We start from the raw sequence: 12,364 nt of genomic DNA on the forward strand, positions 1-12,364 counted from the left end.
ATCTCCAATGTGATTTGTCATTATTCTTACGTCATCATATTTCCCCGCCCCCTTTGGTAAGCAGGAAGACCGCTGGCTAGCCACTCCATGGATTGTTGTAATCATTGAAAAAGCAGGCTAGAAGTTGACAGCTACCGGATCAGCTGTTCGCGACACAATCTCGGAATTACCAAAACTACCTTAAGGAACGCCCCAGCAGTAGGCAGTTAGTTTTAGAACCATCGCAACGTTACGAAATTACTATCGGGCTAGCTTCATGTACACAGCTTTTCGCTAGTAAGCGCAATTCAGCTAGCTAATCAACCCATCATTTGTCGGAAAACTGTTTTAAAAACGTGTTAGCGCAAGGTCAGCTAGCCAGGTGACGTAGGACTTTACCATGGGATCTAGAGCGTCGACATTATTGAGAGAGGAGGAGATTGAAGAAATAAAAAAAGAGACTGGATGTGAGTTCAATCGCCGACTTTTTCCTAGTCCTGTTAGCGCAGTAGTTTGTTAGCTATTTAGCAAGCCAGTTTACTGAAGGCAGTGCTAATCGGCTAGTTAATGTTCCTGTGTGCATGTCCAGTCTATGTAATGGAACCAAATTAGATGACATTCTCACGTAGCCGTAATTTCTGGGCACTTTCATATTTCACATTATACCTAGTCAGTGCGGCTTTATATGATGTGCTTCTGCTTTAGGTTGAGCTGAGTTATGCAATTATTGCGGGGAACAGTGTTACTGCACACGTTCTGACATGTTTGCCTGTTCTAGTGTCTGAGCTGTAGCCATGTCAATTAGCTTTAGCCCAGTGGATCACAGAGTAGTAAAAACTGCTACATTAATCATGAACAAACTTTGTAGAATAAGGAATGTCATAAGATTACAAATATGAGTAAGATATCACAGTTACATCATTCTGTTCCTCTTTTGGGTTTAACTGTTGAAGTTAACACATTTGGACCTGCAGGATTTAAAGGCATGATCCCAGTAAATCCTGTCAAACAATTCTAATACACTGTGTTTTCACTGCAGTTTCCCATAGCCAGATCACCCGGCTCTACAGTCGCTTTACCAGCTTGGACAAAGGGGAGAACGGCACACTCAGGTACAGGCCGTCAGACCTCTGATAACTACACTTGTTGACTCGGTGAAGCCGCAGTACTTGATACATCTCTGAAATAATAACCAGTCATATTCAGCCTGACAAGTTATTCTCTGACCCTGATGGGAGGCATAGTCAATTATTAAGCATTCCCTTCAAATGAGAGTTGATGGTATTTGTTCAGTGACTAGTTGTTTATTTTGCCATTGTAGTCTTTGTTCTGATTCTTATAAACTGCAGTTAACCCCAAGGAAAGAGAAACAAAGGACACACACATACTTGTGTGAACTGTCTGTAAGACATTTTCTAGACTGTGTTAAGGCTCACCCTTCTGTCCCCAGATTAGTCCTCTATAACCACCATCAGAGCCAACTGGGTAATGTGCAGGAGTTACACAGCCTGGCTGTGTGCCAGTGAAAATCCATTGGAGGCAAATGACTGTTTGCCTTAATTCAGAGTGGCAGTGCAAGTGTATTTTCAGCAAGTGTGGTTTTGAAATTGAGTGTGCACATTTAATGTTCATGGCCTCAGTCTGTGCGCTCACACTCGCCTGGCCAAAAGGCGCTAGTCTCAGGCATTGCGTGCTTTAGTGTTTCTAGAATCCAGTCCTTCAGTAACACCAATTGCACACATTGTAGTTGTGGCCCTGGACCAGCTCACCTGATTCTACTTTTCAAGCGTGTGTCATGTCCAAGATGTCTGTCCAAGGTTACCATCATTTTATTTTAATAAAATGGAGTTAAAAACAGCCCAGGCCTATAATATCGAATATTATTATATTTGTTGCTGGTTAAGATGTCTTTTGGGGCAGATTGTTTTGACCTATGTATCAGTTTCATCTGGCATGACTGTTTGCAGTATCCACAGCAGGTGTTTATGTCCTGGCCGGCAGACTTTTGTGTGTATGAAACGTAGCCTGCCCTGTGTTTTGTACACACCAATACTGTGTCTGAGACTTATGTGGTTTCTGGGACATTTAAGGTCACTTTTTCCAGACATTAGGCTTCCTTGTCGAATTTTCTTTTTCTCTCTTTGTCTTCAGATTGTGCATGTGCCAGTGTGTCTGTCGTTGAAACCAATGTCGAAGTCCCAAAGACATGATTGTTGCTCAGACTCCTGGAGGGTGACAATAATCCCATTATAATTCAACTTCGCCCAAAGTCACATGGACCTAGAGTTCACACCATCTGATGCATGTTTACTGTGTTCAACCAATCACTGTCAGGAATGGTCATGTTAGTTTGGAAATGTAAGCAGGGTGTGGGTCAGGTATCAGGGGGGCAGACGTTCTCCAGATCGAACACGGAATTGGATCACACCACTGGTCTGTTGACCTATCAGGTGTGGGTTCTGTGTGGCCCGTCGCTGAAGTGTTCTGTCTGTATTGGGCTGAGCCCTGCCCAAATCCTCTCTGGTGAATCCAAGGTGACTCGTCTTAATTATTCGTCAGTTGCCACAACAGTGGAGCCACATCAGATCCTCAGCTTAATATCCTACCAGTCAGAGACACACTGTCCTCTGTGATGAGAACACAAACACACACACACTCGCATACATGTTTAATGTCAGTCTGGTCTGACGATCCGAGACAGTGGGCACTACAGGTGAATCAAATCAAACAAGCTGCATAAACATTGACTCGTTGTGGTCGTATGGGGTTTTCTGTGCTCCATAGTGTGTGATTGGAAGTGGGGACAAGCTGTTGAACACTAAGAGAATATGGTCCCCTTGTTGTCATTGACTTGATGTTCTTCCTGTTTCTGTAGTCGAGAAGATTTCCAGAGAATTCCAGAGTTGGCCATCAATCCTTTGGGAGACAGAATCATCAATGCCTTCTTTCCTGAGGGGTGAGTACTCTTCCTAACTTCCTTCACTATCTCTCAGCTTATTTTGTGGAAATACATTGTCATTTACATTTTTGTCATTTACATTTAGCAGTTTCAAAACCACTTTCAGAAGCCATTAGGGTTTACACCAATAGGGTTATACCTGGGGTTTGAACTGTTGACCTTCCGGTTACAGGCTCGTAGCTCTGCCGTTTAATATTTTCCTCAAGAGTGCACTTCAGTGTCACACATCCTGTGTCACAGGAGTAAAGCAGTTCAGTGATTCATTAAACATATCGTAAGCATTATTTTGGTCAAAGGACAAGGGTCAGTCCACACCAGTGATCAGTGTCTATTTTATTTTCTACTTTACAAAGTTAAAGACCTACTGTGTGCGACCAGTTGTGGTGACCTTTGAAGTTGGCATTAGAGCTTCATGTTTTTGGACAACATGCCTTGGATAGGGCTGTCATTAAATTCCCTAAAACAACCAGCATAGTGTGGGCGACTTAATTTTAGCTGTGGTAATTCTGGTTACTGTTGTTTCCTTGGTCTTGTTTTTAAGCAGGACTTTATAGCTCGGTACCAGATGTTTTTGTGCTGCCTTGTTGCTGTGGATGTTAAATGCAGGGGATTTTAGCGTCGTTTTTACCGAAGAATGTGTTTGTTTTTTGTGATTTGATTTTAGCTTTTCTGTTTTGCGTTTACATCTCACTGTGTAATTGATGTGTATGTAGATATTTCTAAACTGGGTGGTATACCACATACATTCCAGATACCACATGTACCTTATTACTTATACCACAGGCATGAGAAATAATTTCATAGTTGTTACATTAGCAACCACTTACCAGCCCGTTATAGCCATAAGACAGACAGTATACTGTGATTGAGGGCTGAATCCACACACTGTTTTGTGCAAAAGACAATATCTTAGCAGTGATTTATTGGCCTTATACCACAAACATGCGGGTCCTAATTGATATAATGCACGGGTTTCCAATGCAGTTTGAACAATGAAAAGTCCCTTTTTCATACCTGTGATATACAGTATCATCAACAACAGCTCTCGACCAATCAGCTTTCTGGGTTGGAACCGACAGTTCGTAATGATGTGATGTGTTCACGCCGGGCTTGTGTCTGAAAGAGCCCTTGGTTTCAGCATGACCAAGCATTAAAACAAAACCGCTGGCTAGTCACCTCTCTAGCCTGATGTTAATATTGCTCATAAGATTCATACTGAAGGAAAATAAAATAACAATACGCAGATATTTCCAAGATTTAACTGAGTAACAGTTTGGCCCTGTGTATATCACAGAGGAAAAAGCTGTTTTTGTTCCTAAGGAACATGCCTATACCACAGGGATATTAAGACAGAACTCTCAGACACAGTAGCAGACTGGAAGAGGGTTCAGTCTGCAGTTCAGGTTCAACAGTGTGTCATTATTCTGTAGTTGACTATCTAAGGATTTCAGGGGTGCGAGCAGACATGATTTATAGGATTTCTTCCAGGCTAAGTCATGAGGCCCGGTAGAAACGTATCATTGGACTGTCTGAGTAGTTCGGACCTCAAGCCAGGGTGTCAATTACTGTTTTACTATCCCTATACAGCGCATGTTATAGTTAAACCGCCATAGAAATAACCCAGATTCTATATGCAGGCTTCTCCTGGGTCTCCCCCTTTGTATGCCAGCAGTCTGAAGGGTGACAGGGGTAGTAGTTATGTCTGTCAGACTGGAGCACTGATGGGCGTAAGTAATGTTTGTTTTCCCGCTGTGTTGGCTGGACAGGGAAGACCAGGTGAACTTCCGGGGCTTCATGAGGACGCTGGCCCACTTCCGTCCCATTGAAGACAACGAGAAGAACAAGGACCCAACCGCTAGCGAACCGCTCAACAGCAGGACCAACAAGCTGCTCTGTAAGTCCGGTCGGACAGCGGACCCGCCCTGAATCCCAGACCTGTGTGTGCGGTCCTGTCACAAACAGAGACGAGACTCAGGCTAGACATCTGGATCATTTTCACTTCAATCACAACATTTAGAAGAGCTTGCTGATTTCACAGGCTGCTGTTGTTTTCTGGTGGTGTATGCATTTGTTATTTCAAAACTGCTTTTTGACCTGATTTGTTGTTTCTCTGCTCCAGTTGCTTTTCGACTGTACGACCTGGACAGGGATGATAAGATCTCCCGTGACGAGCTTCTACAGGTGAGGATGGGCTCAGGGGTCAGGTTTTGGATGTTGGCTGTGCCCTATGGAACTGGTCCTGTCATTCCCAACCTTCACTGTGGTCTTCGAGCTGATTGACTTGGTAGAAGATACATTGTTGTGCAAACAAAACGGCTGCGTAACATTCTTTTAATGTCGTTAGAGCTTTTCCCCACATTAACGTGGGAGTTACGGACATACCAGCAAAATGAAGAGTTGTTTTGTTTAAACTCATTGTCTGTACGTTTGTACTACATTTAAGATGTCATAGACTTTGAGAACTGTAAACCTATGACCATTGGGAAACAGTCGAATCATTTACATGACTTCTTTACACGTGGTAGAACACTAATTGTCAGCTTTGCCCACCAGAAACCCTGGCAGACTTGGCTCCAGAAAGTGATGTCATCTATAGTAAATGACTGCTATTTAACGTTTTCTCATAAGGCTTTGACAAAATATTTTTCTACAACAAAAGTACATGGTGGGTGCGTGCGTGTGGGTGAGATATGGATAAGTCAAAATGTGGGATGTCGTCGTGCTATGAAGTGTCTTATATAGCTACGGCCAGCTGGCTAATGAAGGTGATCATGTCGTAGCATTGGTGCCGAACACTAAAGACACGCCCAGCAGGCGGAACAAAAGTAAACCATGAAATGGAGTAGTTTAATATTTAACCAGGTTGGGCTGTTTTTAAGGAACGCTTTTGGTTGGGCGGACAGGAGGTGAGAGAGCGGGGCTCTGCGTTTGGGAGGGACTTTGACTCCCCTGACGTGACTTCAGGGCAGCAGGGCACCATAGGACTGAGCTGGGTGTAGCAGTGTACCAATAGATGACTGAATGAATGTACTGCATGACACTCTCCAGAGGAGTTTGGGGGACAGGCTTCTGCTCGGGAAACCTTTTCTAGTCAGAGGACTCGGTGTACTGCACTTACTGAAGTCAAGCCAAAACCATGTTTCCAGTAGATAATTCAAATTCTACAAAATGCTAAATGTGTTACCTTCATGCCAGAAATATCCATTGCATTTTTTTCAATTTGAAGTCTGAGGCTGGCTTGGTCCCTACGTTTTTACAGCTGTCAGTATGAATGTATATGACGTCTTGTATTCTTTACTTCCCAACTACCCAAAACGAAGATGTCGATCTACTTCATGGTCTAGAGAAGGTTGAGCTGGCCAGTCAACGTCTGAACGCTACTCTTGTGAATATTTGCAATGACGGTATACACCTAGACTACTCCCATACAGTCAACGCCTGAACACTTGAGGAATCTTGAGGTAATTGGCAGGGCTTGACATTAGTGCTGTGGCGTATGGGCCCCTCATCATTATACAAGGCTGCCACCCTCCCAGCCGAACTGTCCTGCAACTTTTCACCAAATCTCGACAGAGATGTTTTCATAATAAAAAGCGTTCTATCCATGCAACAACGTGGGTGGTAGTGAGAAGGTTTACGTTGTAACGTCTGTTTAATGTTTCCAAGTATGAATCCAGGGATTCCAGTTTATTGGAGTTACGTTTTTGGTGAACAGTTTTATTAGTGTTTCATTAGAATGACGATTGGGCTGAACATGTTTGTTTCCCAGGTTCTTAGAATGACGGATGGGCTGAACATGTTTGTTTCCCAGGTTCTTAGAATGACGGTTGGGCGGAACATGTTTGTTTCCCAGGTTCTTAGAATGACGGTTGGGCGGAACATTTTTGTTTCCCAGGTTCTTAGAATGACGGTTGGGCGGAACATGTTTGTTTCCCAGGTTCTTAGAATGATGGTTGGGCTGAACATGTTTGTTTCCCAGGTTCTTAGAATGATGGTTGGGCTGAACATGTTTGTTTCCCAGGTTCTTAGAATGATGGTTGGGGTGAACATCTCCGACGAGCAGCTGGGTAGCATCGCTGACAGGACCATCCAGGAAGCCGACCAGAATGGAGACAACTCGATTTCCTTTAATGAGTTTATCAAGGTTGGAATATTACAATATAATACCTAACCTAGAATGTTTTATTGTTCTAGCTTTCTGTCTGTGCTTAGTCATGTTGGCATTTGCAGTGCTGTGTCTGAGTGGTTGTTAGACTGAGGTAATGCTGGTGATTATGGTAACTACTGATGGATGACTGCTGAGGTAAGTGATGAATAATGGTTTGTAATGTTGAAATAACGGCTGATTTAATATCATGTTGACAAATAGTTTTTCCATTTCCGGTGAGCCGTATACCATGGTTCAGGCTGCAGTGGCGCTCATAGTACGATCGACTAGCACTTTTGGAAATTCGTTCATCATTGAATACAGACTTTTACAGTACTTACCGGAGGACTTGCTGTGATTTGTTTGTCCTGCTGCCGATTTGTTTACCAATACGCAAACAGAGGAGAAAGAAGAGAGGCCAACGTGCCAGTATATGTGTTGTGGACATCCTACTCGGAAATGTTCAATCCCCGGACAATAAAATGGACCAACTACACACACGGATTAACTTCCAGTGGGACATTGTGAACTGTTGTGTGCTGGCGTTTGTAGAGACCTGGTTGGATCCCGCGATACCCAACCCAGCCATCACCCCTTCTGGTTTTTCTACCAGCAGGACGGAACTTCAGTCAGGTAAAAGTAAGGGTGGGGGGTGGGGGGGGGGGTCTGCATTATGTTTAACTCTTGCTGGGGCTCGGATGTTGCAGTACTTTCAACACACTGTTCACCAGCCCTGGAGCTACTGACTGTAAAGGTACGGTCCTTCTACCTTCCGTGGGAATTCAGCTCCGCTATAATCACTGCAGTCTACACACCCCACAGGCGGATGAAACACGCATACTGGAAGACCTGTACAGAGTAATTAATGGACTAGAGAACGCTCACCCTGAGGCAGCTTTTATTGTTGTTGGGTGACCTGAATAGGGCAAATATGAGGAAAGTGTTGCCAAAATATCACCAGCATATTGACTTTCCTACCCATTGTTATTCATAAATACGAAATAGTTACAAACCCCACCCCCGCCTGGCTTTTGGTAAGGTGGATCATACATAGATTCTGCTCCTTCCATCTTATAGACAACGCCTGAACGAGGATTGACTGGTTTTTCAGGCAATTCAACGCTGGAATCAGGGATCCATTACTGCTCTACAGGACTGCTTTGAAAAAACAGACTGGCAGATGTTCTGCGATACAGCTGATGGGGACATTGATGAATACACAGACTTTCTCAGCATGTATCTCCGAGTGCATCGACGTTGTTGTACAGAGGGTAAATGTTCGGACTTTCCGCAACCAAATGCCCTGGGTTAATGGTAATGTCCATGCTAAGCTCAGAGGACAGTCCTCTGCCTGTAGTTCCGGGTACCTGGTGACTCTGAAGAGGTCCAGATATGACCTACGGACATCAAAAAATAAAATAAGTGAACCCTCGGAAGTCACCAGGGACAGATGGCATTCCTGGCCGTGTCCTCAGGTTTTCACCTCCATATTTAACCTCTGCCTGTTTCTGTCTGTAGTCCCCTCCTGCTTAAAACAGACCACCAACGTCCCTGTACCAAAGAAACCTTCCATCACCTGCCTGAATGTCTACCTCCCTGTTGCACGGACCTCATCAAGAAGTGCTTTGAGCGGCTGGTCAGAACTCCCCATCTGCTCCACCCTTCCTGACACCTTGGACCCCTTTCAATTTGCATACCGCCCCAATAGATTGATGGATGATGTCATCACCCTGGCGACACACACTGCCCTCTCCCACCTGAAAAATGGCAACACATACATGAGGATGCTGTTCGTTGACTACAGTTCAGCATTCAACACTTGTGCCCGCTAAGCAAGTACCAAAGCTCAGGACCCTGGGATATAACACACTTTGTAATTGGATCCTGGACCTCCTTACGGGTCGACCCCAGGTGGGGAGAATGGGCAACCTCACATCCTCTGCACTGACCCTGAGCAACGGTGCCCCCCAGGGCTGCGTACTCAGTCCCCTCCTGTACTCCCTGTTCACACATGACTGCATGGCCACACATAGCTCCAACACCATCCTTAAATTTGCGGACGACTACCATCCTGGGTCTTATTTCCGACAATGGTGAGACCGCTTACAGAGAAGAGGTAATGAACCTGGCTACATGATCTCAGTACAACAACCTCACCAGAGGTTGGTGAAATCTGCAGAGTGTATCATTGGCTGCCGTCCCTCCTCAATGCAAGGCATCTACCATACACAACGCCTTAGGAAAGCACGGAACATCATCAAAGTCTACAGCTACCCAGGCTATGGTGTGTTGACACTGCTGCTGTCTGGCAGGCACGCACTTGCACCAGACTAACAAAAAGTTTTTTTCCCTCAGGCCATAAGGCTCCTCAACCAGCAACACTGATCTATGATCATACTGATCACACACTAACATTTGAAATGCTGTCTTTCCATGTACATTCAGTGTACATTAGAATATTATTTTCTATGTACTGTTCATAGACACATTACACACAGTACCCATCATATTCAATAGGTCTACCTATTTTCTTCATATTCCCCGTCCTACTCTATTTTAAAAATTGCTGCTAGTTTACATTGTATATTATTGCTATATCTGTAATATTTGATACTTCTACCCATATTTTTCATACCCCCCCCCACTCTTTAAAATTCCTGGTAGTCTACATGCTGTATTTTTGCTATGGTTTTGTTTTATGTATTTCTTAATTCTTTCTACGTTTATGTTGTCTGCCATGTCACAAGAATCTCATTGTGCAGGATGATGCTGTGTTATTTGGTGCGTTTGATAAGTAAACGTGTGAAATGTAAAGCCAAGTCTGTACCTGTTTTTTCCTCACTATGAAACTGCATTTGTTTGATTTAATTACATAATTAGTCTGAAAGAATTGTGTGATTAGTTAAATTTGGTTACCTTCATCAATGAATGTCATTGGAATGTAGCTCCGCTATCGCTGTGTCCACATATGTATGTACCTTTTTACATGACTGTATTGACATAATAGAATATAGATTGTGTGGATAATTACGCAGTAGGGTTTGATGTTCATGTCTTTGGGTACCAGGCTGAGGTAACGGTGATGATGATGATGTCAGGTATGTTTACGGTTTTGACAAATTAAATGTCTCTGTCCTGCTCAGGTACTAGAGAAGGTGGATGTGGAACAGAAAATGAGCATCCGCTTCCTGCACTGAGACCCTGGCAGGCTGGGTTTTCTGACACGACTGTCAATGATTGGACCCCTGCCTGACACGACTGTCTCTGATTGGCTGGACCCTCCACCACCACGACCACTACACCTGCTGAAACCAGACATACATTTGTGTTTCCCACTGGCACTCTATTCCCGACGTAGTGCATAACTTTTTTTTTTTACCAGGGACTGGGTCAGGAGTAGTTCAGGACGTTCAGACTCCCTTGTCAATTAAGTAGTGTACTACGTAGGGAGTGGGATGTCAGTTGGGAGGCGGAGCACATCTACACACTATTGGCCTCCTACTTCAGCCAGTCATGCTTTCTTTCTGTGACCAAGTATTTGGTAGATAGGATAACGTTGTCGTCTATATTGTTTGGTTCGTCAGACGTTTCTGCCTTGCACTGCTCTGTAAACTAAAGGGAATATGTGCCTTGGATTGTGGACGCTTCTGTTTAACGCTGTCGTTGCTACTCTGGCTCCTTCCCCAGACATGGAATCTTATTATTTATTGTTCACATCACTAGAGGTGTAAATGGGACTAAACTTTTTATTAGTTACCAGGGCTCTGCGTTCTAACATTATTTTTAACATAGAACTTTAAACATTAAAGTGTGTTTGTTTGATGCTGTTTCATGTATTTATCCGGTCTGACTGTCACGCGTTAGCCAAATGGTGGCTATTACTCCAAGCTAAGTTATTGATTCCAAGTTGAGGAATCTTCTTGCAAACATGTAAAGATGTACATTTCACTCCACTATCATGTATTGGGTTGCTATGCTAACAAAGACTGATGCCCCTCCCTTCCTGAATCCCAAATGGCATCCTGTTCCCTGTATAGTGCAATACAATTGGCTGGTGCCTGTAGGCTTCTGAACTATGTAGGGATTAAAATAAGGTGCCCTGGAACCTAGCCTAAGTCTGAGCTGTCTCTTCCGACGCTGAGCTTGGCCAATCTCTTAACACATAGACAAACGGTTTTGCAGTGACTCTTTGTTTATTGTACAATAATTTTGTTTTCTATTTTTTATTTATTTTTTTATTGCATTTCACTTAAGTGCCATGTTGCTGGCTCCCGTCTTTCAATATCGCGAAGGTCATAATGGAAACCTTATCATGTTTTTGTTTCTACCTAACGGGTCAACCTACCTAGCTAGTACCAGTCGGCTGTTGTTGCGTATTTCTAAAGTTCATTCCCAATGCCACTAATTCCTTATGAGGTGGACTATATAGGGAGAAGAATGTGATTTGGGATGTGGACATGTGACTATAACATAACCCTGACCCTGATCTTTTTGACTGAGCAGGGCAGAAGCTTAAACACACACCCCACTTTCCATGATCAACAGAGATAACATTCACTCAACCAAGAGCTCTTGCCTAATGCATTACGTACCAGGTTCTCTTTCTTTAGGTTTGTTCCAGGTACTGTTGAGAGGTGAAAAAGCATTCAAATTCGTTCTCTGTGTATTTGAGCCAAAATAATGCTAAATGTATCACAATACCAGCGTTCATTTAGCTATACTGCAGGTCAGTGGTTCTCCAACTTGGGTCTGCTGTGCACTGGGACAATCCATATTTACATGAAGGAAGATAGATGTTTAACATATTTGCAGAGGGTGTAATATGAGAACAATAATACATATGAGAATAATTTTTTGACAGTGTAATTGAATCATTAAAATAGAAAAGTTGTCCTGCCTCGACGTATGTAATTGAAGGATATTAGCTTTAAAACTGCAGTGATCTCGAAGGGCCAGACATTTAAAATGTTTCTCCTGAAGTCCTTATCCTGCACTGACAAGATCATAGTAAAACTATCGTCTTTAATCTCATTTGTGTTATGATTGTGAGGGGGTCCCTGCTGTGTTTGTAATCACAGTGGTCTAAGGCCCAATAGTTTGAGAACCACTGATGTATGCGATTGTAGATCTATTCATAAATGTTAGGTAACAGCAGTTTTGATTCATCATATCGACCTTAATGGTTCAAGTAGAGATGTATTTTTAATTTTTATTAATCAAAATTTATTATCAGGCATAACTCAAATGTACAATAAATGAAATAGAACTTGTATCATGTT

The 12,364-nt window shown here is 43.2% G+C and overlaps 1 protein-coding gene across 2 annotated transcripts; it reads left to right on the forward strand.

Annotated features, from left to right (window-relative positions):
* The first annotated feature begins 42 nt into the window (after positions 1-42).
* On the forward strand, positions 43-10,907 carry chp1 (calcineurin-like EF-hand protein 1). 2 transcript variants are annotated; one of them, XM_029125627.2, is made up of 7 exons: positions 43-446; positions 1,019-1,091; positions 2,855-2,935; positions 4,696-4,832; positions 5,058-5,119; positions 6,960-7,082; positions 10,229-10,907. In XM_029125627.2, the coding sequence occupies exons 1-7, from the start codon at positions 380-382 to the stop codon at positions 10,280-10,282; spliced, it is 597 nt and encodes a 198-aa protein (XP_028981460.1). In that variant the 5' UTR covers positions 43-379; the 3' UTR covers positions 10,283-10,907. The 2 variants fall into 2 exon arrangements, with proteins under 2 accessions (XP_028981460.1, XP_028981461.1); XM_029125628.2 differs by having other exon boundaries at positions 4,705-4,832.
* The last annotated feature ends 1,457 nt before the right edge of the window (positions 10,908-12,364 follow it).

This window comes from Esox lucius, chromosome 15, assembly GCF_011004845.1.
Source record: "Esox lucius isolate fEsoLuc1 chromosome 15, fEsoLuc1.pri, whole genome shotgun sequence".
Taxonomy (NCBI): Eukaryota; Metazoa; Chordata; class Actinopteri; order Esociformes; family Esocidae; genus Esox; species Esox lucius.

Excerpts from the sequence above, each read along its gene's own strand:
- chp1 (XM_029125627.2), top strand. The coding sequence starts at position 380 with ATGGGATCTAGAGCGTCGACATTATTGAGAGAGGAGGAGATTGAAGAA. Across the intron at positions 1,092-2,854 it reads GGGGAGAACGGCACACTCAG|TCGAGAAGATTTCCAGAGAA; the intron begins GTACAGGCCGTC and ends CTGTTTCTGTAG. Across the intron at positions 2,936-4,695 it reads AATGCCTTCTTTCCTGAGGG|GCTGGACAGGGAAGACCAGG; the intron begins GTGAGTACTCTT and ends CCCGCTGTGTTG.